We start from the raw sequence: 27,968 nt of genomic DNA on the forward strand, positions 1-27,968 counted from the left end.
TGATTGGGAGAGGGCTAGTTTTAGAGTCTTTGACTTAGCTTTTCCTATTATAATAGCTCTTATACCACAAGCACAGATAAAATAATTGACACTGATGACATCCAATCAAAAGTCTGGAGCACTATACCAAGGTCATAGGATAAAAATCTCTGGCACTGACCAAGCCCCAGAGCAATTGTTGCCATGAGCATCCAGATCTAAGCTGGCCAGTTCTCTGACTCCCATATTAGGTCAAATACCCACTATATTACCCTACAAGCATCCTAATCAATCATCAAATGTCAGCATTCTGATAGAAATTTTCTCTGTCTTGAAGCTATAAAAATTGGTTCCTATCCTGTGAAAGGGTTTGGCTCTCTGCAGCTGGCCTGCTGTTCTAACAGCGTCTCTCAGTCTAATAAACTTTATTTTCCTCTCATTCTGTCTCATGTCTAGAAATTCCTTTCCAATCCATGCACCAGTACCAGTGAATTTGCTCAGTCATGTCCGACTCTTTGCAACCCCATGGACTGTAACCTACCAGGCTCCTCCATCCATGGAGTTTTCCAGGCAAAAGTACTGGGGTGGGTTGCCATTTCCTTCTCCAGGGGATCTTCCCTACCCAGGGATTGAACCCAGGTCTCCTGCATTACAGGCAGATGTTTTACCATCTGAACGACCAGGGAAGCCCACACGGACCACAACAAAAAGCATGATCAACGCTCAGCCTCCAAGCTCACTTAGTGACAAGCTAATATTGTACCCATTTCACTCTGGGAGTGGCAGTGATTTATCTTGATTGTGTTAAATCATGACCATAGGTATATTTTCTTTTTCTTACCTACATGGCCGTAACCAGTTTATGGAATGCTTGATCTGCCAGCAGAGTGTACATAACATTACATCAGACCAAGAAATTCACTTTAAATCAGCAAAAGAAGTTTAGCAATGAATGCATGGTAATGGGATACATGAGTTATATCATGTTGCATTACTCAGAAGTTGCTGGCTTGAGAGAGTGATGGGATAGTTTTTCGAAGGTAATAACCAAGACATTAACTTAGAGATGCTACTTTGTATGGATTAATCATCATCTTCAAGAATACATTATACACACTAAGTCAACAACTAGTATATAATTCTGTGTCATCAGTAGGTAGAATACTTGGGTATGGAATGGAAACTAAGGGCAAAAGTAGAAGTGGCTCCACTTACTATTACATTCCAATGACCACTTACCATACAGGAACGAACCTGGGGAATTTGTGCTTCCTGGCCCTGAACCCTAGGATTAGACACCCTAGTTTCCAGATAGGCATTGCTTCCAACTAGGGTCACATCAAAAGTCCCATAAACTAAACTACAGCTGTTGCCCCGTCACTTCTGTCTCTTCCAATTTGATTTCTGGTTCCTCTGCCTTTTCAAAACCAGCTTGAACATCTGGAAATTCATGGTTCACATATTGTTGAAGCCTGACTTGGAGAATTTTGAGCATTACTTTGCTATCATGTGAGATGAATGCCATTGTGCAGTAGTTTGAGCATTCTTTGGCATTGCCTTTCTTAGGGATTGGAATTAAAACTGACCTTTTCCAGTCCTGTGGCCACTGCTGAGTATTCCAAATTTGCTGGCATATTGAGTGCATCACTTTCACAGCATCATCTTTTAGCATTTGAAATAGCTCAACTGGAATTCCATCATCTCCACTAGCTTTGTTCGTAGTGATGCTTTCTAGGCCCACTTGACTTCGGAATCCAGGATGTCTGGCTCTAGGTGAGTGATCACACTCACACTTTTGACAAATCTGTATGGAGGTCAGGAAGCAACAGTTAGAACTGGACAGGGAACGACAGTCTGGTTCCAAATAGGAAAAGGAGTACACAAAGGCTGTATATTGTCACCCTGCTTATTTAACTTATATGCAGAGTACATTATGAGAAACACTGGGCTGGATGAAGATGGACTGGATGAAGCGCAAGCTGGAATCAAGATTGCCGGGAGAAATATCAGTAACCTCAGATATGCAGATGACACCACCCTTATGGCAGAAAGTGAAGAAAAACTAAAAGAGCCTCTTGATGAAAGTGAAAGAGGAGAATGAAAAATTTTGCTTAATGCTCAACATTCAGAAAACAAAGATCATGGCGTCCAGTCCCATGACTTCATGGCAAACAGATGGAGAAACAGTGGAAACAGTGGCAGACTTTATTTTTGGGAGCTCCAAAATCACTGCAGATGGTGACTGCAGCCAAGAAATTAAAGACACTTTCTCCTTGGAAGAAAAGCTATTACTAACCTAGAGAGCATATTAAAAAGCAGAGGCATTACTTTGTCAACAAAGGTCCATCTAGTCAAGGCTATGGTTTTTCCAGTAGTCATGTATGGATGTGAGAGTTGGACTATAAAGAAAGCTGAGTGCCAAAGAATTGATGCTTTTGAACTGTGGTGTTGGAGAAGACTCGAGAGTCCATTGGACTGCAAGGAGATCCAAGTAGTCCATCCTAAAGGAGATTAGTCCTGGGTTTTCATTGGAAGGACTGATGTTGAAGCTGAAACGCCAATACTTTGGCCATCTGTGGTGAAGAGCTGATTCATTTGAAAAGACCCTGATGCTGGGAAAGATTGAGGCCAGGAGGAGAAGGGGATGACAGAAGATGAGATGGTTAGATGGCATCGCTGACTCAATGGACATGAATTTGGTTAAAATCTGGAGTTGGTGATGGACAGGGAGGCCTGGTGTGCTGTGGTTCATGGGGTCACAATGAGTTGGACACGACTGAGTGACTGAACTGAAATGAACTGAACTGATCTACTTGGCAGACTCTTGGCACCCCTTTGCTCTGTATTTGTTATAAGTAGATAAGTATATCAACCATCCCTAAGACAGTCATGGTGCTAACGGGGGTAGAAGCCACAGGGATGAGTGTGGATAACAGCATCAGGTAAACCATCTAATCTAGCAAATGGGTAATAAAGAAAGAAAAATATCAGTTACAACCTAAGACCAACTGCAGCACAGTGGTTTTCCCTAATAAAACATAGTGGTTAAAATCCCAGAGGAGCTCTTTCTTAAACTTATGTAAAGAAAGTACATTCAAGCTTCTCAAGAGATGGGTTGTAGAAGATGCTATAGTGTATAACATAGGTAACTTCAGGACGGAGACACTTTCCAAGTTGTGGAGAGTGTTCAGCTGAATAATTGCCTTAGAAATTGAACTTTGCTGAGCCATACTAGTATATATACATATGTAAACATTACACATATATAAATCTTATATCCATTTATGTATTACATATTAAATATGTAAAAATTAAATTTTAAAAAGAGATTGAGCTAAATTAAATGCAGAGTAAATCTTATTTTATTATTTAATGATTACTTTCCTTCCTATGGTATTTTTTCAGCTTTATTGGAGGTATACTTAATATAGAAAAATTTCACATATTTAATATATCCATAACCTCCAAAATAATTCTTGTGTCTTCTTGTTTTACTTTTGTTTTTGTGGTAAGAATACAACATGAGATCTACCCTCTTAACAAGTTTTCAGATGCACAGAGCTATGTGCACTAAAGGCAGTAGGTTATTCAGGAGATCTCTAGAACTTATTTATCTCATATAATTACAGTATTATTCCCATTGCCCTGTCATTTCAGTTCCTGTCAAGTATCACCCTATTCTCTGCTTCTATAAGTTTGATCATTTCAGATACCTCATATAAGTAGAATCATGCAGTATTTGTCCTATGACTTCTGTCACTTGCCATAATGTCTTTTAGGTTCACTCATGTTGTCCAAATATAGGGCTTCTTTCCTTTTCTTTAAAATACTGAATTATATTCTGCTGTATGTGTATATCACATTTTCTTCATTGATCTATCAATGGACATTTAAGTTGTTTCTACATCTAGACTATTGTGAGGAATGTAGCAATGAAAATGAGAGTGCAGGGATCTTTTCAAAATATTGATTTGAAGTCCTTCAGATATATACTAAGAAGAAACATTGCTAGATCATATAGTAGTTTTATTTTTAATCTTTTGAGGAAACTCCATACTATTTTCTATAGTGGCCAAACCATTTTAAATTCTCACTAGTCTAAGAATTTAAATTTCTCTCTACATCTTTGTCAACCCTTCTTATCCTTTTTTTTTTTTTTTAACTGATAATCACCATTCTAACAGGCATGAAGTGAAATCTCATTGTGGTTTTTATGAGTAGAGATCGAATCACCAACATATGCTGGATCACAGAAAAAACAAGGGAATTAAAAAAAAAAAAAATCTACTTATGTTTCTTTGACTATGCCAAAGCCTTTGACTATGTGGATCACAACAAACTGTGGAATATTCTTAAGCAAATGGTGATACCAGACAACTTTACCTGCCTACTGAGAAACTTGCATGCAGACAAGAAGCAACAGTTAGAACCAGACATGCAACAACAGACTGGTTCAAAATTGGAAAAGGAATATATACTGTCAAAGCAATATATTGTCAATATACAGTCAAGGCAGCATATTATCACCCTGCTTATTTAACTTACATGCAGAGTACATCATGTGAAATCCTGAGCTAGATGAATTTACAAGCTAGAATCAAGATTGCCAGGAGAAATATCAGTAACCTCAGATATGTGGATAATACCACTTTAATGGCAGAAAGTGAAGAGGAACTAAAGAACCTCTTGATGAAAGTGAAAGAGAAGAGTGAAAAACCTGACTTAAAACTCAACATTCAAAAAACAGTGATCATGGCGTCAAGTCATTTCACTTCATGGCAAATAGATGGGGGAAATGTGTAAATAGTGTCATATTTCATTTTGTTGGGCTCTAAAACCAATATGGATGGTGACTGCAACCATGAAATTGAAAGACACTTGCTCCTTGGGAGAACAGCTATGTCAAACCCAGACAGTGTTTTAAAAAAGCAGAGACATCACTTTGCCAACAAAGGTCTCTCTAGTCAAAGGTAGAATTTTTCCAGTAGTCATGTGTGGATGTGAGAGCTGGACCATAAAGAAAGCTGAGCACCAAAGAATTGATGTTTTGGAACTGTACTGCTGGAGAAGACTCTTGAGAGTCCCTTGACTTCAAGAAGATCAAACCAGCCACTCTTAAAGGAAATAAACTCTGAATATTCATTGGAAGGACTGATGATGAAGCTCAACCTCCAACACTTTGTCTGTCTGATATGAAGAGCTCATTGGAAAAGACCCTGATGCTGGGGAAAATTGAGGACAAGAGGAAAAGGGGACGGCAGAGGATGAGATGGTTGGATGGTATCACTGATTCGATGGACATGAGTTTAAGCAAGCTCTGGGAGATAGTGATGGTTAGAGAAGCCTGGAGTGCCACAGTTCACAGGATCGCAAAGAGCTGGACACAATTTAGCAACTGAACAACAGTTGATTAGTGATACTGAGCACCTTTTCATATACCTGCTGGCCATTGTACATATTCTTTGAGGAAATGTTCATTCAAAGGCTTTGTCAAGTTTTAAATCAAGATATTTGTGTTTTTTTGCCATTGAGTTGTAGGAGTTCTGTATATGCACTGGAAATCAAGTTCTTTTCAGACATACAGTTTGAAAATATTTATTTCTGCTTTGTAGGCCCTGGTGGTTCTTAGTATGAATCCAAGACACCCTCAGAAATAACCTTGAGGAAATTTAGGGAAAAAAAGGTTTATTACTTATAAGTTCTGAAAATTACGTGCCACGCTTTGGGCCACACAGCGAGGTCATAGGTAGAGAGAAAGAGAGAGAGAATACATAAGCTCGAGATTCTGCTTCTGTTTGCGGTCAAGTGTCGGGGCCTAGGGTTTCATGGGATTACTATTGATAAATTTAAAATATAAGAATGAGAATTGAAAGTGCAAGAAGAGAAAAAAGAAAAATAGCCCAAATGGCTAGTTATCTAAACCAAGCAATATGTTGGGGGAAAAAGAAAAGCCTCAAGTGGTGTTCAGCCTGGCTTTTTAACTAATTGTATGACTGGAAATGTGTTTATTCAATAAAACTGTCATAGAAGTACCTCTTTGAAGTGGATGCCTCTGCAATCAAAGCTTAAGTCAGGCATTTGCACTAAAGCAAAGAGAAAATTCAATTGTCAGGGCTTGCTTAAAATTCTCTTGACTGTCTCCTGGTTTGTCTACTTTTGCTCTTGATGCCTGTACTTTTAGTGTTATATCATGAAATCATTGCAAAAATCAATGTCATGCAGTTTTCCCATACATTTTCTTCTAGGAGTTTTATAGTTTCATCTTTTACATTTAAATTTTATACTCTATTTGAAAGATTGGGATCCAATTTCATTCTTTTGCATGGGGATATAAACTTTCCCAAGAACATTTGTTAAAGAGATTATCCTTTCCTTGTATATTCTATGTATTCTTGTGGAAGAACAGTTTTCCACATATGCACACATTTATTTCTGGGCTGTCTATCATTGGTCTATGTGTCTTTATGTCAGTACAGTACTATTTTAATTACATAAAACATTCATAATATGTTTTGAAAACAGGAAGCATATATTACCTCAAATTTTGTTCTTTTTCAAGATCACTTCAGTTTTTTTGGCTCTTTTGCTGTTCCATATGAATTTTAGGTTTTTTTATTTTTCTATTTCTGTTAAAGTGCTATTGGAATTTGAAAAATTCCAATATCTGTAAAAATCTGAAAAATTCCAAAAACCTGTAGATTGCTTTGAGTAGTATGGACATCTTAACAGTTTTGAATGTGGATACCTTTTCATTATTTGCGTCTTTTTAAATTTCTCTCATCAATGTATTGTAGTTTTCAGTGTATAAATATTTTGTCTTCTTGGTCAAGTTTATTCCTAAGTATTTGATTATTTTTATGCTATTATAAATAAGATTGTTTTATTGATTTCCTTCCTGATAGTTCATTGTTTTTGTTTAGTCACTCTATCGTGTCTGACTCTTTGTAACCACAAGGACTACAACATGCCAGGCTTCCCTGTCTTTCACTATCTTCCGGAGTTTCCTCAAATGTCCATCGAGTTGATGATGTCCTCCAACCGTCTCATCCTCTGTCACCCTCTTCTCCTGCCCTCAATTTTTCCCAGCATCAGGGTCTTTTCCAATGAGTTGGCTCTTTGCATCAAGTGGCCAAAGAACTGGGACTTCAGCTTCAGCATCAGTACTTCCAGTGAATATTAAGGGTTGATTTCATTTAGGACTGACTGCTTTGATCAAACACAAAATCAGTTGTGTTATTACACATTGACAAAGAAGGTTGAGTGCCGAAGAATTGATGCTTTTGCACTGTGGTACTGGAGAAGACCCGTGAGAGTCCCTTGGACAGCAAGAAGATCCAACCAGTCATATATTTAGGTGTTCCAATGCTAAGTGCATATGTATCTATAACTGTTATATTTTCTTAATGAATTGACTCTATTATCATTATATAATGATCTTTGTCTTTTGTGATAAAGGGATTTAGGAGTCCTGTGCCAGAAATGGAGATGAAATTCAAATATACATTTTTTTGTTGTTGTTGTTGTTTTAAATCATGATATTACACAAGTTACATAAAGCTTCATCTTATATTTAGAATAACTTTTTATTTTTAAGCCTATGTCAACCTAACTTTAAGCTAAGTTAGTTAGGCGCTCTGTTGCTGCTGCTGCTGCTAAGTCTCTTCAGTCAGTGTCCGACTCTGTGCGACCCCATAGACAGCAGCCCACCAGGCTCCCCCATCCCTGGGATTCTCCAGGCAAGAACACTGGAGAGGATTGCCATTTCCTTCTCCAATGCATGAAAGTGAAAAGTGAAAGCGAAGTCGTTCAGTCGTGTCTGACTCTTCGCGACCCCACGGACTGCAGCCCACCAGGCTCAGTTGTGTCCAATTCTTTGTGGTCCCATAGGCTGGAGCCCGCCAGGCTCTTCTGTCCATGGGATTCTCCAGGTAAAAATACTGGAGCGGGTTGCCATTTCCTCCTCCAGGGGATCTTTCCAACTCAGGAATCACATCTGTGTCTCCTGCACTGCAGGCAGATTCTTAACTGTCTGAGTCACCACGGAACCTATAAAACTCCACATTTTTATTTCCCAAATAAATAATACTTATACAAATAAATATATATATATTTATATATATTCAAATAAATATTATTTCCCAAGTAATAATACATAAATAATACTTTATGTTATTGATGTCACTACTTACATATTTTTATATTGTGTATTCATTAACTAGTTCTTGTTGCTAGTTATTCTTAACCATTTTTCTTTTTTAACTTTTATACCAGAGTTAAAAGTGGTTTAACTGACACTCAAAAATACGTAGAAAATTCTTAAGGAGATGGGAGTATCAGACCACCTTACCTGTCTCCTGAGAAACTTGTATGCTGGTGAAGAAGCAAGTCAGTTGTGACATGTGGACTCAGTAGTTTGACTTCTAGACTCTAGAGCACAAGCTTAATAGCTGTGGCGCACGGGCCTAGTGGCATGTGGGATCTTCCCGGACCAGGGATTGAACACATCTCTCCAGCACTGGCAAGCGGACTCCACCACTGTGCCACCAAGGAAGCCTCAAACATAGCTTTTTATTGAGGACTATTCAGTATCAGTCACCAAAGAGAGTATCTCAAAAATTCATTATAGCAAGCCTGTAGATGCTATATATATTACACACTCAGAAGCAAAGATTCAGAATACTGTGTGACTGGCAATCAATTACATAGGTAGCAAGTGGCACAGTGAGGATTCAAACCTAATTTAAAAAAAAAATGTAAATGTCTTGTGTTCAAATTCCCATGAGAGTAACCGTCATTTACAGAATTGCTATCTATATTTGACTTTTAAGAGCGAATATATTTGAAACTGCATTGAGTATGGAATAAATGCATTTTGTTATACACATTCTTTGAGAGATAACATATGACACCACTAGCTGGAATAAAAAAAAACTTGATGATTAAACTCCCAAAGTCTTAAAATAGAAAGAAAAAAATCAGTGTTCTTTTCTAGCATATGTTTTCCTTTGTTTAAATAATTTATATATCCTCTTTATTTTATATGCAGCACTTGATAACTATTGAAATTGACACATTCTTACCTAATGAAGATGTTATGAAGACTAACAACAAGAACAGCAAGCATTAAGTATTTTCAATAAAAATGTTTGGATTTTAGTGACAGTAGTATTTTGCTTTCAGAAGTATTTCTTCATAGTAAATGCTGCTTGTTTTGCAACCATTTAAATCCATATATGATTTTCCAGATTTATATATTAGATTGTGGGATTTTGAAATAAGATCTATTGTTTGTCCAGCATTTGAATGTGCAATAATTTTACCATACTAATACTGGCAGAACATATAATATTGGGAGGATTATTAAACGTTGAGAATCTGCAAAACAAATTAAGTTGAAGTTATTCATCACAGATGTTTAAAAAATCAGATCTATTTCAACATTTAACCATATTCACCAGCCTGAAATCTTATATTTGGCATTCATTTTGGCAACAAGAAAATGCATAAGGCTGTCATATAAAAATAACAAAAATATTGTTTATAATTCAGAAATCTGTTTTGTATGAGTCTTCAGATTTTTGAAGCACATGCATTTGATTTCAGAATTAAATGAACTGGTATATATGGTGGAGGCATAAAACAGATTACACATGGTTATCTGGAAATAATATTCATTTTAAATAAAAAATATTGACAAATGCCATTGGGATGGATGAATCTATGTAGACATCAATGAGGTAAAAAAAGGTTTCACTTACTTTGGAAAGTGCACTGATATATGTGGTCAGTTTTATTATTTATATTAGGAAATAATAAGCATCAAAGGAAAATTATTTACATATTCTCATTTTACTACCAAAATTAAAATTTAAAGTTCATGAAATTGCTATGTGTAGATTTTTAAGAGTAAATAATTCCTATAGATAAGTTAAACTCCTTACCTTCAGCCACCTTATTTTATTAGGAACAGCCAATGTGAATCAATTAGGAACAGCCAAGACAATTACTACTCAAATGATAGTTGGGACACCATATACAGTAAAACATCACTGGGTTATATTCTTGATGTGGTAACTTCCTTTGGCCTTGGTATGTAGTTCAATAAAATGTTTAAGATACCATCTTCAGCTTCTATTGATAGAGATATTGATGTTATCCTGCAACACTTTGTAGAAAGTCTTGTGTAATTTTTGCTGACACAGAAGCTTAGTAAATGCCAAATCCATTCAATTAAGAAGAAAAAAGATACAGAGAGTAAAGTATCTTGACAAAGATCCAACAGATATTTAAGGTTTTACCCTGAATCATTCTGTTCTCTTTTCCTGTCTTCTATCTTTGGATAATTATGAAAAAGAACCATGATAGTTTTCTTTGAGCAGAACCATGATAGTTTCTGTGAGCATAGCTAACCACAGGATATTTTTCAGACAGATGTACATGCTTGTACAAGGCAATTGTCCTTGCTGGTTTGGGGTTCATTTAGATTTGATTTTACTTTTCTTTTAAACAGCATGGGTCTCTCATCTCTGAGTTGACTCCTTCAGCACTCTAATAGAGCAAACTTTTCATATAAAGATTCTCTTTCATCATGGATTTGTGCTAAATTTAGATTCCTCTAAAGTTCTGTATGTTATTTCATAGTAAACGTGCAGAAAAATATCCAGTCATCACTCTGGGGTAATTGTGAGCTAGACTGACTATGAAAATAAACTTTTCTATCCCTCTCTCACCCCCAACTTTCTACAATACAGTGGCCCATCTGTGAGGTAAGAGGAACCAACACCACTTTTAAACAGAGACTAATTTTTAGCCACTCATGTATTAGGAGAAAAACAACTGTAAAATCAATGTCAAACTGCTTAGTCATTTCTTTCTTAAAATAATTGACCTAAAGTTCAGAAAAGTGCAAGAAAGACAAACCATTAGGCACAGTGAGAGAGGGATTACATTCAACAATGATTTTCTTTTAAATGTATTAAGTATTTCTGATGTGTGCAAGAGTTTCTCACCCCCGTAATAATTCCTCATTCACTAAGTCTAAGTAGATACAATGGCTTTAGTGTGTTTGGAGAAATCATTCATATATGTATCATCTCTCTCTCTCTTATGAATGCCAAATCATTTCAAAGATGAGGAAACTTTTCAAAAATCTACTTCTTTCATGTAATTCTACCCATAATAATTTAAGTCTTACAATCGAGTTCTCTATTATTGTTTCTGTTAGAGACTATTTTTGACAATATTAAGGGAGATTTATCAGCATCACACAATGTTTAATAAAGCTCCATGAACTCTGAAGATTGTCTAGAACATTTATGTTCCCCTTCTATGCTACTGGGACTTCTCTGGTAGTTCAGCTGGTAAAGAATCTGCCTGCAATGCGGAAGACCTGGCTTTGATCCCTGGGTTGGGAAGATCCCCTGGAGGAGGGCATGGCAACCCACTCCAGTATTCTTGCCTGAAGAATCCCCATATACAGAGGAGCTTGGCGGGCTACAGTTCATGAGGTCACAAAGCGTTGGACATGACTGAGCAACTAACCACAGCACAGCACTATACCACTATACCCCTAATCAATAATCAAATTATTATTTCAGTTTCCCAGACAAGCCAATATGGCCAAATGGTCAATCTAAAGTCTGCTACAAATAATGTGACTATTTTTTCTCTAAACTGTTCTCGTCTTGTTTTTGAAAGACTTGCGATCAGAGCGAATTATACAAAAATGAACAAATATCTTCAAATGCCACTTTTTCTTTAAATGTAGCAAGATGGGAAATGTAATACAGATACTTGTGCTCCAAATAAAAGACCTATATGTCAGGAAAACTGTCTCATTCCGTTACAATTTGAATCTACATATAAACAATTGGCAAGGACTGGCTGAAAGATGGTGTAGGAAACAAGTCATTCCCTGTGAAATTGAAGGGAGTGAGGTGGGTCTCTTTCTGCTTCCCTCTATCCTTTTGCTCTTTAGCATTATCCTTCCTTACACTAAATTCATCTCCTGTAAATCCACGGGCAGGTACCTAGGAGACTCCAGACCTGGCTAATAACTACAGGTTAGAGGGGTGAGAAATAATTAGCTATTCCTTACTATGAGTCTACTATATTTCCTTCCAGAGCATTAATTCAGACCCAGGTTATGCTTCTCTGGGCAGTGGCCAGAGGAATTCAGACCACAGAGTACAGACAGCATAAGGTAGTAATAACTCTATTCACCCAAACCACTTTGCCTGAAAGGACCCATTCACTGCTGTGAACAGGCCTGAGATGTGACCAGAAGGTGGGACTTGCTAGACTGACTGCATCATTTCTCACCTCCCAGAACAGTATCAGACCATAGAATTCTCTACAAATCAGGAGAGCTATTGAAAAACAGCTTGGAACACCATTTCTACATGTTCCTGCAAGCATTGGAACTCTCTTTAGGTCTTGCATTGACTTAGGATTCTGCTAGCTTCACAAATGATGTACTTCCAAACTCTGTATTCGTTTCACTATTTTACATTTAAGAGTAGACCTCGAAAATAAGTTTAAAAATACACAAAGAACTGGACAAAAAGAATTCAGGTTTCAAAACAAATTGTTAACTGAAAATTCCAACAGACTTTTCATTTTGAGAAGATGAAGGATAATGAAGGTGATAAATTTCAGGATATTTTTCCCTTTGTTGTTGTTGTTCAGTCCCCTTAAGGTTCTTAATTTTTATTCGTACGTTTCACATTCAAACACTGCATGATATTTAATTATTTTATTAAATTGTATTAACAACTTGAAGATACTTTTCTGCAGCTGATATAAGGCATCTCAAACATTTTGCCAGCAACATTATCAATGCAAAGTATTTTTTTAACCTATTATCGTTAAATTTTTTGATGTGGGAATGGTTCTTTGTCACAGAGTGAATGGTCACTTTGAAAGTATTTTTTAATTGCTTTTCTCACTTGATATGCCTCTTATACATGTCCCTGCACAATTAATTCCATCTTGGACTTCATATAGTTTCTGAACACCTTCCTTTCATCTCTTAAACCACAGAGTTAGAATATCTCGTTAATCTCATGGGTCATGAGCCATTTTTTGATAACTAGTAGAAAATTAGATTCCTAAAAATTAGTGGAAATACGCGCCTCATGAACTTAGCTGAGAACTCTTAAACCTTGAAATATCTTAAAATCTCAGCATAGGTCCTGGCCAAAGCTTCCAGTTTTTACCAACAGGAAAATGTATTCATTCACTCAACCCATCTCTATTGAACGCCTAATGTATGCTGGCACCTTGTTGGGCTCTGTTCCAGAAAATTTTTGAGAAACATCTTAAGAAATATTACAGAACAAAAAGGAGCCAATAGGAAGGGATAATTCAAATGTAGAAAAAAATGACTGAAGAACCTATACTCCAGGTTTAAGTGGATTACTTGGAGGAGGAGTAAGCAGAAGGAGTTTAGAAATCTGTCCCTTCTCATTAGTTTCAATGTGGAGTGACCATATTTTCAGCTCCTGAGGCCCTTTATAGGAGCTGTGGGCCTAGGCGCTTTGAGATCTCCGCTAGCTGCTTTCCCTGAGTTTTCTCCTCTCCCTCTGCCCCCTCAACCGGGTTCAGGATGGAATCAGTTGGAAAATTAAATTACTCACCCCCTTAATGTCAGCTCCCATATATTTCTTTCTCCTCCTGCCTCAGAGTACAGTTCAGTTCTTTAAGAGACAAGCCTCTGAATGAAGCTAGCGTAGAATTCAAACATTCAAGAGAGAAACCTGTCAGTTTCAGACCTCGAAGGAGAGCTGCCCTGTAAGATCAAGGATTTTGACCTCTGGGGTCTCTCCATCTCACCTTCATCCCTTTCTTTTAATTCTCTGTTTAAAAATAAGAATAAAAAATGCTTTTCGGAGCAGGCAGAGCAGTGAGTCCGCTGGTTCCACGTCTGCTATAAGAAGCAGATTTTTGCACAGGGATAAGGTTACCGCTGGCAGCCCAGAACTCAGCGGTGTGGCGGTTCAGACGCTGGGCTCCTCCCCTCCCCCGCCGACGAGGAGAGGCTCACAGACGGGTGCAAGTAGACAAGTAGCTGTTTTTATTGAATACAGAAGCTCCTTGAAAACTCTGTGGACTCTGGGGCTCTCCTGCAATTCCTTTCATTCCCAAAGTGCTGGAGCCAAGCACGCGTCCCCCGTAACTCCCTCCCATTTCTTCTCCGGGATTTGGGTAGGAGAGGAGGGAGGAAAGGAGAGGGGAGATGGGGGGTGGTTGGTGGGCTGGGCTTGCGGGGAGACCTGATTCTCCGGCAAAGGAAAGGGGGGCGGGCTCGGGGCCGCCCGCGAGGCGTGTGATTGGGTCTGACCTTCAGCGGGCTTGTCAGTTTCGCCCCGGGGAAGGGGGGCGCGGGAGGGGAGTGGGCGGGGGAGGGGGCTGCCCGGAGCCTCTCGTCCGGCCCACTGACGGCATGAAGCCTTTAGGGGCACGCAGTCCTCTCAGATTTTTGGTTGAAGCCCCTCATCTGCCGTCAGTCTGAAGGCAGGGCCCCGCAGAGGACGGATCGGAGGGTCCCGACCGGCGGGGCCAACCGAGAGGGAGAGGAGGGGGCGAGAGACAGGAAGGAAGCAAACCATCAAATTTAAGAAAAAGCCCTTTGACTTTTTCCCCCTCTCCCTCCCAATGGCTGTGTAGCAAACACCCCCGACGCTACCTTGGAAGGGACGAAGTAGGTCTGCAATCGCGATTTCGTGGGTTGAGTTCACAGTTGTGAGTGCGGGGCTCGGAGATGGAGCGGTGGTCCTCTAGGTGGAAAACGAAACGGTGGCTCTGGGATTTCACCGTAACAACTCTCGCACTGACTTTCCTCTTCCAGGCTAGAGAGGTCAGAGGAGGTAAGAAAAAAATGGTTTGGGGGAGGTGGGAGATTGCCGTCGGTCTTTCTCATTCTGTGCCCCTCCCCCCTCCTTCTTCCAACCCCTCCCCCCCCCCCCAACAATTCTCTCAAATAAAATCCAGATTGTAGCTGCCACCAGGTTGGAAGTGAAGACTGGTGCGAGAGAGATGGATGTAGGCGGGACAGCAATGGGAGAAGAGGTAGCAGGAGAAAAGATCTGTCAGGCACAGAGCCTGCTGAAATGTCCTTCACCACCTTCCTCCAGGGCTTTGAAAAGAGGAAAAATATTACCTTGAACACAGAGGCAGTTGTACAAAGCTTTTGTCTGAGGAAAGGTCTTTAGACTACCTTTTGAACACATCTGGTTTCTTCAGATTGTAACTAATGGAAGTCCTTTTTTAAAGGTGAGCTGAGGAGAGAATATAGAGAAAGGGTATAAAATGAACCTTGATAAAGCTCTTTGTCTGGAACAAAGTGAGAAATAAGCTGTTTTGAGGATTTGAGAGAGACCAGGGGGGCATGGATCTTGAAGACTGAGAATACTTTGTGTGTGTGTCATTTTGAGGAGATAGTAATAGGGGGAAAATGGCAGATTAAAAGAAATGGATGGAGATAGGAAGAACACTCTTCCCGGGATTTTGCACCTTCCTCCCCTCTGTGACCCGCCCCCCCCCCCCGCCCCCCAACTTCTTCTTGCAGGTTGGACGTGCAGTTCTCTTGGAGAATGATGAAACTCGCCAAGCAAATGGGGTGGGGGCGGAGGAGTAGGGATTGGAGGGGAGGGGAGGGGGCGTGGGGTGGGATGGGAGGAGAGAGGTAAGGAAAAGTTCCTACGTGGCACCACCAAATATTCAATGACCAGACCTGCTGGGAAGACTGCAGCTCTGTCAGGACCCGAGGAGGGAGAGCGACTCCTCCCCTCCGCCTCCTCCCTCCCCTTCCCCCGCCCTTTCCCGCAGAGGCATCTGGCTGGAGCGGTCCGTTAGGTGCTGTAGACACGGCTGGCGGGAGGACGGAGTCCTTTGGAGTTAAGGGAGCCCAAACAGCTTAGAGTAGAAAAGCAAGCTTTGTCGGGGTGCGCAGAGAAGTAAGGGTAAGAAGGAGGGCGGCGATGATTGGCCGAGGGAGAAACAAATTGTCAACCCCAAAGGCGCAGGCTTTAGCAGAAACCTGAGTCTGACCCTGGTGGGCGCCAAGATCTGAGCTCTCCTTAGTGGGAGTTAGCGCTCCCGGAGGCCGAACTCTGCGAAGCCAGGTCTGTATTTCTTCCGCACACTTCGAGATTGTTCACCTTCCTGAGGAGCAGGCAGGGATGGGTTATTCCTCTGTGACTTTTCCTGGCGAATAGTACAGAGCCTCATTAGGACTATCTTTGAATTTTGGAATAAGTCATGCTAATTACGTGGATTCATTCATTTCTACATATTAAAAGATAAATAGTAGAGTCTTGAAAGTGAAATCTATCAGAAGTTTGCACTTTACCTTTGGTACCTGGTCACCAGCGGGATTGGTCGGTTCTGTCCTCAGGTCTGCCCTCTGCTGGTTTTCTTTATTATTTGGAATTCAAGCAACTGCCTCAGGATATAAGGCCTCCTAAAGTCCTTCTAAGTACAATGAGCCTGAAAAAGGACACTTGATTAAGGAAGAACAGGTATACTGTTTCCTTTTGAACTTTTCCAGCTATTTCTTTTGTCCAAACTTGGGACAAGTATCATAATGGTAGCCTTTTGTTTTTTAATATGGAAACTAAGACTTTCTTAAGTGAAGACAGATGCATTGTAAACTCTAGAGATTTATCATAGGCATTCAGGGATTATTTCACTGAAGATGTTTCACTTCCACACTGGGGCTTCTTTAAAGTTCTAAGGATATCAGAAAGGTCAAACTTCTACACTTGTGATGCATAATTTTCTCATTTAAATCTAACTGCATACCTAAAACTGTTTTAAACAAAACATCTTAGTACCATATCAAATAAATGGTGGAAAAAGAAACCTCTATTATTACAAAACCATCTAATGTGAGAAATAGCAAACTTTAAGGATCATGTGTAGTTTCTGTTTGTTATTTTTTATGAAATATCTTGAAAGTATATGGTTATTTGGATCTTCACATTGTTTAAGATTTGGTATTCGTTTCACCAAATTGCTAGGTGCTGATTCTTTAGAAGGAAACTATACTTACTTAAATCTACTCTTGTAGGCATTCTTACCACCTAATGAAATTCAAAAAGGAAATACTATATTAATGCTTAAAAAGGAAACACTAGCCTGAATCATCACACAAAGGAAAAATAAACTCTGTGCATTTCTCATGCTAGCGTTTATATTTGCAAATGATGTAACAATGAGTTAGTTTCTAAATAAGGTATTGTATACCAGAATTATATTATATATTTATATAATTTACTTTCTCTGAGATGCAGCGGTATGATCTGTTTGTTAAACCAAAAGATAATTTAAAGATAACCTTCATCTAAAATTTGTATTTCTTGGATTAAAAACTACTTAAGCCTAAAAAGTTCTGGGTTCATAATAAATTGAACTCTAAAAATATGTAGTTAGGATCCTGAAGCATCTTATAGAGAAAACCTTACAAAGAAAATTTCTTGGAGTGAATGAAAAGAGAGTCAGTGAATTCACACAGTCATATTATTTTACTTTGTAAATACAAACTCTGTACTTTAGTAATCTTTAACTTACTTAAAATGTTTTTTAGTATTTATTATGGTTTAATAAGAAGAAAAGAGTAAGCATTATGTTTTATATTTGCATTAACTTCAGCATCATATTTCATGTACTTGCTTATGGTTAATATAGATGTTTTATCTCATGAATTTATAGATTTCATATTCAATTAGTTCAGTACTTATTAAGATAGAACCTGAAATTTACCTAGAATTTGTAGTGACTATAACTCATGATTGTGTTCAGATTGCTGGTTTTATGATAGATGGTTTTAGCAGTTTTTAAAGGAGTTAAGGTAAATTGAGTAAAAAGAAAATATAATATCTGATTGAATCATTTTGTCATTAATTAAAATGGTAGTCTACCTTTGGTGGTTGAGCCAATACTGTGCCTTGCAAAATGTTGATTAATTTTATGAAGAATTTTTGAAGCTTGTCAGTAGTTGGTAGTGATTCCTGCTGAAGTGTTTTGAGTGCCTGGGATCAGCAGGTGAAATGGTGCTGGCTTCCAGAGTATGTGCTAATCCAACTTGGGAAGAGATCAAGCTTGTCCCTTAGGTTACTCAATCAGAAATCAGTTAAAAGATCAGATATGCTTCTGATAGCAAATGCAGTATCTTCTATGATTATTAATATTGTGTTTCCATTTGTTTTTTAAAGCAAAAAATCAACAAAGTCTGTAATAAATACTAAAGAAAAGTAGGTGGCTCATGAGAAACATCTTCCTGAATCTTTTATACAGATAAACTTAGTTTAGGTGGCACATATATATTCAGTTAATTATAGACACTTTCACAAAATTGTCTATTACTTTTAAAATTAAGTATATTAATATTTTAATGTGACAATTGACTTTATAATTAATACTTTACTAGATTCTACTTTATAAAAATAATTCTGTAAGAGGTATACTCAGAGTTTCAAATAAAATTATGAAGTTGCAAAATGAGAAATGCATATATCTAGATAGTATGATTGCTTATGATTTATATAACTCAAGTTTAGCTTCTATGTTTGCTTCGATTTGTGACTAAAATTGAAGGGGTACATTATTCAAGTTATCACTAAAATGTAGCAAGGCCAATATGGGCCCCTTTTCAAGTTTGTGGGTAGGATTTCTGACAAAAAATAAGTAGTTGCCTTTCTATTCTTAAATTTTTTTTCTTTTCTGAGACAAATGTCTCTTCACTCTGGTTAACTTATTTAGGCACTACCTATGTAGTGATAATGAATGGATTTGAATTAAGTTTCAGTGAGTGTTTAATAAAAAGCTGAATTTTTCGAAAGAAGAAAAAGTGTTTAGATTCTATTAAAGAGAATGCTAGAGATAGAAATTTGTATAAAAATTGCAACTCCATGCTACCTTCTCACTTCACTAATGAGGAAACTAAGGCACAGAAAAATTCTTAACTGAATCCTGTCTCTCGAAAAATATATATTCATATAATAGTCAAGATTTTCCATAAATGAGTAGGGTGAAGTCTGCAATAATGATAAAGTATCTTTAAATAATAGTAGTCTGAGACTTAAGGGAATAAATAATTATTACTTAATTTGTGTGTATTTATGAAATATAGAATGACCATATATTGCTTAAATATATGTGCTGGAGTTTAGATTAGTGAGGATCGATTAAGTGAAAATGATGAATCAAAGAAACACAGGAGATTATAGAACGCATTTAAATATTCCTTAATGATCTAAATTTAGATATAGGTAATTTTTGATAATTTATATTGTTAATATACCTAATTATGTGATTCTATAAGATCTGTATCCAAGTAAAAAGTGCAACAGTTTATAAAATATTTTTGTATACATTTGTTGCTGGATTATGAACATAGTTTCTTTTTTCCCTCTCTAAAGTTCCTAATAGAGGACCCAGTACAACTTTGAATTTTCAGGAAGCTAAGAAAGTTATATATTTATTTCAAATAAGACAAATAATGTCGAATTTCTCTTTACGTGTTGATTTTATATTGACTGGGTGATATATATTATATCTCATTGTATGTTTTTATCTAATTGTGTTAATAAGTCAGATAATGAATTGACTTTTACTTGATATGGGTTATTTGTTTAACAGATAACCTTTTTTCCAAACAAGCAGTCAGCTTTGGGAAAAAAATAACCGATTCGCTTAGTAGTGCAGATTCTAATTCAAGTTTTTCCTTTTGGATTGTCAAAGTGTCTAAAAGTACATAACCACCTCTTACTTCAGGAATAAATAGATAGTTAATTTATAGAGAAATACTTCCTCTTCAGGGTCTACCATGATATGCGGTGCTGGCAATGGCTAAGATAGAGCTAGTATTTCAACCATGAAGGTTTTTCCTCTCTTTTGGGAAATTTAGTACATGTCCTTAAGGTCCTAAAGAAGATACTATGGAAGTTAATAGTTCTACTTATGACTAACTCAGTTTTATATAAATACAGGGTTTTATACATATTGAGCCAGCATAATCATTTAATATAATTTTTAGTGATGGTGTTTAGGTATTTAAAAGCTAGAATCATATATCCTAAATGCGCTTTTCCTTCCTTTGGAGAAAGTGCAGTTGGCTTGTGATCATTAGGAATTCAAGGCAACTTCAGAGTTGGGGCTTAGGGCTGATCTGCATTTCTGCTTTTACTCCTCCACTTCCCTTATTTAATCCTGGGGAAATGTGACCTGAGCTGGGAGTGGTGAGAGGAAATCAAGCTTTTTTTTTGAGCATTGAAGTTTTGTCCCTTAGCAAAGAAGAAAGAGAGGTACACACAGGTCCTATAAAAAGTTACAATGCTCCTTAAGCTTTCTCCCTGAAGAGTATTTTAAATGCAGTTTTCAATCTATAGTAAAACTACCCTATAATGAAGTTCCTAAATTTGGACTTTTTTCTACTGATTTCTTTTGCAATATAAACTGTCTTCTATATTGGAATGCATCTATTTATTTCTCCTTTCAAAACCCTAATATGATTTTATTTTTATAGATAATTGTGATTTTTTTTTTTTTTTTTACTTTCAGTTGTGTCAGAACTCAACGTGAATAATACTCTCGGGTAGAGAAGATGAAACAATTTTAAAGTGATTTAGTGAGCAGTATCTATTTATCAGTTGCAGTCTTTGGCCTACTACTGACTTGGCTAGTGGTTCTTTAGACATTGGCTGATCACCAGACCTACTGTTATCTGGTAAAATAAACTCTTTGCTTGCTGCGCATGGAATTAGAGACAGTGCTATTAATTTAGTAGAAAGAACTCAGAGAAAAGAAAGGTTATCGTATTTCAGAGTAAGAGACCAGTTTAAATACGACTTGACAATTGAGAACTAAAACAAACCTGTGTAAAAGTGCTTCAGCACAATCAACTTTTGCAATCCCTCAAACCTTTTTTTTTTTTTTCTCTCTCCTTAAAAAGCATTTCTTTCTTATTTTAACCAAATTTAATTGCTCTTGAATGGCCCTGTACTGTACAGGCCAGTGAAGGTCCCTATTCATAGAACTTGAGCGCATAGAATGTCAGTGGAAGCGTCCTTCCTCTGTCTGGTAAACTCACATCCGGGCTTGTAGGAGCAAACCTTTGACTGTATGAGGCAGTTGGCTTTCTTTTCTCACTCAGACTTTAACAATTTCCCGAAAGGATGACTACTACGAAAGAGCAGTAGTTGCAATTCCTGACAGAACTAATAAGAAACTCGAGCACATTTTCCTGCTTTGTGCTCTTAGATACCACTGCGGAGCGTCATAGGTATTAGTGGTGCATGCCAAGTCGCTTCAGCTGTGTCTGACTCTTTGCGACCCTATGGACTGTAGCCCACCAGACTCCTTTGTCCATGAGATTCGCCAGGCAAGAATATTAGGATGGGTTTTGCTGTATCCTCCTCCAGGGACCTTCCTGACCCAGGGATTGAACCTAGGTCTCATGTCTCCTGCACTGGCAAGCAGATTCTTGACCACTAGCGCCACCTGTGGTATTTCCCTTAACTCTCTTTTCAGACTAACTCGGAAGTACAGCCTTCTACTTGCGGTCACTCTTTGGAATACTGATGAACCTTCAAAACACGTCACTGGTTTTGAAGACAAAATGTATTGTACAGATAGCTTAGCATGATGTAGAGTGCCCTTCTGTATGTCTCAGACTCAGGTTTCCCACTCCAACACCATGCAACCCGCACACTAGGCATGTTAAACCTCTTGACCGTCCTCTCCCCTCTCCTGGAATGCATTATTCTTTTTGCCTGGAATGGATTTTTCTTTCTCATCCATCTAGCAGATATTTTCTCATACTTCAAGATTTAACTCAAGCTGAATACTCCAGACGGATATAGCAACAAGCTCTAACACTTAATGCATATGTCTCCTTGTAAGCATTTTTGTATAGAATCTCATTCATTCTGACAATTGTCTTAGAAGTAAGCTAATACTACCATCTCCATTTTACCCATAAGGAAACTGAAAAACAAATAAGTTAATTGTCTTACTTAAGACCATACAGCTACTGTGTGATAGATCCAGGATTTGAACCCAGATAATCTTGCTCCAGAGCTCTTACTTTTGACCATTTGCCCATGTTTACTTTATTGTGTATTCTTTTTATATATAAATAGTTTTTAAAAAATAATTTTATTTATTTCTTTTCTGTTTGCCCTGGGTCTTCATTACTGTACACAGGCTTTCTCTCGTTGAGGTGAGCGGGGGCTACTCTTCGTTTCTGTGCCCTGGCTTCTCACTGCAGTGCCTTCTCTTGTTACAGAACACAGGCCTTAGGCACGTGGGCTTCAGCAGTTGCAGCAGGAAGGCTCAGTAGCTGTGACTCACAGGGTCTAGAGCACAGGCTCAGTAGTTGTGGCACACAAGCTTCATTGCTCTGTGACATGTGGAATCTTTCCTGGACCAGGGATGAAATCTTTGTCCCTTGCACTGCTGGCAGATTCTTATCTACTGCACCACCAGGGAAGTCCTGTTGTATATTCTTAATGCTTTTGCACAGCCTCCCTGACTTTGCTTATGGTTATGGTGCCTTGGGGCCTAGCAATAATGCACAAATCATGCAGCTGTACCATTGTAAATATCATGTAAATTGTGCAAATAACTTGAATGCTACCAAGGAAAAATATAAAGAGATTTTGATGAAAGAGGATGTCATAATTCAGGTGACTCTTCAGCTTGCACTAAATTTCAGTGGTGAAGGACCTGCCACTCTTCCCATTTTAGGGACAAATCTAAGCCTTAATGATGGCAGAGAACCAACCGGGAGTGGATGGAAGCTAGCATGTGTTACTTTATTCCTTTGACTGAGGGGAAGTTGACAGCTTTGTCTGTTGGTGTTAAAGGTTCAGCTTGGGGTTGGCCTGGTTTCATTAAGTAACAGGGATACTTACAAATTGCTGCCTGTTCTAATCAGGATCTGTTACAAAGAACAACAGTTCTATTCCACTTTGGGGGATTGATGTATGGGAGTATGCTTATTACCTTCAGTATAAAGTGTCAGCTGTGATTATATAAAAGCTGTTTGAATGTAATCAGCTGGGAGAATGTAACTGAAAGATACATGGTCTGCAAAAAAAAAAAAAAAAAAAATGGACACATTATAATTATTTTAAAAGTTCTTCATTTGTACCTTAGCCTTCCTCTAGGAGTTGCTGGAGGGTAAAGACTGTGATTTAGTTTTATTTCTTTCCCTTGTGTCTGCCATGATATAGTCACCATTTAGATTACTAATTATCTTCTTGCTTTGCTCATCAGGCTGGAACAAGGTTAAAATCTAGTTAACTTGGAGTGGTGTAAAGTGACCTCCTCATGTCATGTTGTTAACAGTGATTAGAGTCCCCCTCCCTCTTTTTCTTTACTCACTCTCTGAAAGTGAATGAATTGCTACTTCTTTTCAGCTTTCCTCATTTGGAAAATAGTTTTGCACATTCTCTCCAAAGATATTTTCATATATTCGAAGCTTTCAGTTGACTATACTATCTCTAAAACTGGAGTTTGCTTTAACCTAGTAATATGACTGATAAAATGCCATATGAAGTCATATTTTTGCTTTGACAGCAACATAAATCATCATTTCACTTGTCTATTGGCGAACAGGAAAGTTTACTTCAAGTTTGATTTCAATCTGTAAAAGTAATAATTGAGAAAATCTTGTCATATATAATTTTTCAAACCTTTATTTCAGTTTTGTATGATATTAAGGATTGTCTGATTTTGCTTAATGACTATTAGGAAAAGTAGCCTATCTATATTGCATTAGGATTATTTTAGTAAGCTAGTTCTTCAAGTTAGAAAGAAAACTGCATGTTGCATATATAATTATGTTATTATGAAGTACCATCTTTAAAAAGGAATACTTAAAATCTCAAGTGCTTAATAGGATTAATAGTCTATAGTCGTCATAGAACTGTTTTGGATAAAAATATTTTTTTAATATTCTATTCCTATCTGTTGTATATTTTAGTTCCACTAAAATCATCAGGATGGGTATCTTTATCTGCTTTATTTAGTGTGCCCTAAGCATGTAGGAACCTATCACATAGTAAACATTTGGAAAATTTTTGTTGAATGAGGTAAAGATGTTGGTTGCAGCTCAGATGAATTGCTTTTCAATAACCTAATTGATAACCTGGGATAGGATATAAATTATGTAAATCAGCTGTTGTCAGTGTCTGTGAAATATACTAAACAGATTTTTGCTGATACTGTTAGGATTTCTTGGAAATGGCTTTCTCTGTTTTGCCTCCAAGCCAACTATGGTCTTCACGATGAATACTCTTCCAATCTGCTTACCATTACTTTTTTACACAGAATTTAGTTATTATCTCCCCTAGGAATACCTCTTCGTAACCATGAAGACTAGGATAGTTGACCTTGTATAGCATCCAAAGCACAGAAACCTTATCATAGAATGCATCTAGCACTATACCTGGAGTAAATAGGTGGCCAGTAAACATTCATTGAGTGAATTAATGAACTTATAAGTAAAACATTTTTATTAAAGTCAAGAGGACAGGAGTACTCAATTCTGGCTTGATATCACAATCATTTCCAGTCCCATCTCTGTGGATATTGATTGAGTAGATTTTGTACAGAATCCAAGCATAGCTGCTTTATAAGGCTCTACATATACTTTTGATGCACAACCAAGGATTCATGAACCTTCTGAAATAGGAAATAAATGTATATAAAAATGAGGATGTGCCTAGTTTGTATAACAGGGTACTGGAAGTCAGTGAAAGATTATTTATCTGCTATGTGCAAATCTTCTGATATATACTTTATTGTCAGACAGAAGTGGTTCTGCATAAAATAATATAAGTAGATCAACTGATCATGATATTGATAATGCTTTTCAAAGAAAATCCTCTTCATAGGATGTAACAAACTAAATGCCAATAAGTATTTTTCTTCTCAACTTAAAGTCAAATTATTATAATGAAATATAATTTTAGTTTTATAATAAGCATATTTTAATAGCTTTGGGCTTCCCTGGTGGCTCAGCTAGTAAAGAATCTGCCTGCAATGCAGGAGACCTGGGTTCGATCCTTGGGTCTTGGGACGATCCCCTGGAAGAGGGAATGGCAATTCACTCCATTATTCTTGCCTGGAGAATTCCACTGGACAGAGAAGCCTGCAGGCTACAGTCCATGGGGTCACAAAGAGTTGGACATGACTGAGTGATTTTCACTTTCAATAGATTTGACCACTTATAAATCAAACTTTATTTTCTTGGGCTCCAAAATCACTGCGGATGGTGACAGCAGCCATGAAATTAAATGACATTGATGAACCTGGACAGCATATTAAAAAGAAGAGACATCACTTTGCCCACAAAGTTCCCTATAGTCAAAGCTATGGTTTTTCCAGTAGTCACATATGGATGTGAGAGTTGGACCATAAGAAAGGCTGAACACCGAAAAATCAATACTTTTAAACTGTAGTGTTGGAGAAGACTCTTGAATGTCCCTTGGACTGCAAGGAGATCCAACCACTATATCCTAAAGGAACTTAGTCCTGAGTATTCATTGGAAGAACTGATGCTGAAGCTGAAACTCCAATACTTTGCCCACCTGATGTGAAGAGCCGATTCATTGGAAAAGACCCTGATGCTGGGAAAGATAGAGGACAGGAGGAGAAGTGGGCCACAGAGAATGAGATGGTTGGACAGAATCACCAATTCAATGGATGTGAGTTTGAACACACTCCGGGAGATATTGAATGACAGGGAATTCTGAATGACAGGGAAGTCTAGCATGCTGCAGTCCATGGGGTTGCAAAGAGTCAGACATGACTAGAGACTGAACAACAACAACAAAATCAGAAATGCCATACTTTTCAAATATTACACTTTCAACTGGTATTTGTTCTTCTGTTACCATTCTCAAAGTTATGACTTTATTTCTGCTTTCAACTTTCAGTATGTAATGCTTTTTATGATATGAGAAAGTTCAGGATTAAAGTTGTTTAATAACTGAGAAAATTAAATGATCCCCTTCTTTGTGCAGTCACTGTGTTAGGTGTCAGGACTACAAAGATGGTAGGTCAGGCTCCATTCTCATGGAGTAGGTGTGTTACCAGGAGAGTGCTGCAGTGGAGGGTGTGGGCAGGGACCACGTAACACAAGACCATAAAGGTATGCTTTTCTGCATAGAATGGAATGATATGACTACTTTAAAGGTACAGAGAGGCTGCCAAGTTGGTATGGTCAGCACATATTCTCATATCTGTACATGACTAGGTGGTTCCAATTGATTGCAACCATTGGATTCTCTGACAAATAACCTGGGAAGTAGAGCAATGCAGCTTTTTTCTGGGTTATTTAATCCACTGTAAGGTGACCTGACATTCTCAGTGGTAATTAGTTCAGTTGAGTCATAGTTGATATGGAGTTATGGTCATGATAAAGTTGAAAAATGAATGAATAAATAATCTTCCTATTTTATAAAGGAGTATGATAAACAACCATGTACACATTTATAAAGTCTGTTATGAGACAAAGTAGCCTAATATTTTTAAACCTTACAATGTGGTTGTTCTTGTTATTAACCAAATTATAGCATGTTTTAGAACATAAAGTGTAAATAGTGATTTTTGTTTCTGAAGATTAATATGTTGGACCAAAACCTCTGTTTTATTTAGCTGGGAATAAGTTACTTATTATAAGCATTTTTAACTTGTAATGATTTCTTTCAGGGAAAGTTATATCAAATAGAGTTTAAAAAATATATCATTAATTTAGTTATAGTTTAAAATGACATTGATAGTCTGTCAACTCCCAAAGTTTTATTTTTACTACTCTAGACCTTTCCTCTGAAAGCGAAGTCACTCAGTTGCGTCCGACTCTTTGCGACAGCGACCCCATGAACTGTAGCCTACCAGGCTCCTCCATCCATGGGATTTTCCAGGCAAGAGTACTGCAGTGGTTTGCCATTTCCTTCTCCAGGGGAATCTTCCTAACCCAGGGATTGAACCTGGGTCTCTCTCATTGTAGGCAGACGCTTTTACCGTCTGAGCCACCAGGTACCTTACCCTTGAACTTCCCCTAAACTTCAGACTCCTAAACTCATTCAACTGCCTATTCAGCTGTTTCCAGTGGGATTTACTAAGTCATCTCAAAATTAGCACGCCCAAAACTGAATTTCAGAACTCCAGCCCTAAAGTCCATTCATCACAGTCTTCCTTGTCTCAGTTAGTGGCAACACAATCAATCATGATGTTTGAACTAAAAACTTTGGTGTCCCCTTTGACTCCTTTTCTCTCATCCTCCACTCTGGCCTGCTGTCTTCAGAATATATCCATAATATCACAAAGTACTTCATCTCTCAGCCCGAGAAAACAGTATCAACAGAATTTGACATCTAGAAGATTGCAATTGCTCCTTCTCTGAGTCTAATTCTACTCCAGTGCCCCTAGTCTGTTAACATAGCAGTCATAGTCTTCTGAAAATTAGTTAGCTGATGTTCTTTCTCTCTCTTTAACTTTCACTGGTTTTCCATTTCATTTATAATTAAATCTAAACTCCTTGAATATCCCACAGGACCTCTACAAACTGCCTTCAACATGCCCTCATTGTTACTTCTCTGACCTCATCTCTTATATCCCTGTATTTCCTTGGCTGCAGGCATATTTGTCTCCTTGCATTTCCCTCAATGTCTTAGGTCAGCTTCTACTTCAAGTTCTTTGCACTTGCTAGTCCCTTTGCTTACAATGCCACTGCATAAAAATATTAAAGTAGAGGAAGAGCTTATGCCTTTTCCGAATTTACTCAAACCTTATATTATTGAGGCTTTTCCTGTCTTACATATATTAAAATCCATATCACCCTAACCCTTCTTATATTCATTCACTGATTTATTTTTCTCCTTTATTGTTTTCAGTTGCCCTGACTCTTTGAGACCCCATGGACTGCGGCATGCCAGGCCTCCTGTTCCTCACCCTCTCCCGAATTTGCCCCAGTTCAT

The 27,968-nt window shown here is 37.8% G+C and overlaps 1 protein-coding gene, 1 long non-coding RNA gene and 1 pseudogene across 2 annotated transcripts in view; 2 read left to right on the forward strand and 1 right to left on the reverse strand.

Annotated features, from left to right (window-relative positions):
* Window positions 1-13,624: 13,624 nt before the first annotated feature.
* LOC139035176 (uncharacterized) lies at window positions 13,625-15,924 on the reverse strand. The gene is made up of 4 exons (XR_011487761.1): window positions 15,713-15,924; window positions 15,140-15,257; window positions 14,666-14,828; window positions 13,625-14,487 (listed from the first exon to the last, which is right to left on the reverse strand). It is a non-coding gene; the product is annotated as an uncharacterized lncRNA (long non-coding RNA).
* Window positions 14,741-27,968, forward strand: part of COL11A1 (collagen type XI alpha 1 chain) — a 214,344-nt gene continuing 201,116 nt past the window's right edge. The window contains exon 1 of the mRNA XM_020906100.2: window positions 14,741-14,846. Within this exon, the coding sequence (XP_020761759.2) occupies window positions 14,741-14,846 (106 nt within the window). The remainder of the gene's footprint in view (window positions 14,847-27,968) is intronic.
* On the forward strand, window positions 22,548-23,167 carry LOC110145647 (superoxide dismutase [Mn], mitochondrial pseudogene; annotated as a pseudogene).

This window comes from Odocoileus virginianus, chromosome 5 (assembly GCF_023699985.2).
Source record: "Odocoileus virginianus isolate 20LAN1187 ecotype Illinois chromosome 5, Ovbor_1.2, whole genome shotgun sequence".
Classification (NCBI taxonomy): domain Eukaryota; kingdom Metazoa; phylum Chordata; class Mammalia; order Artiodactyla; family Cervidae; genus Odocoileus; species Odocoileus virginianus.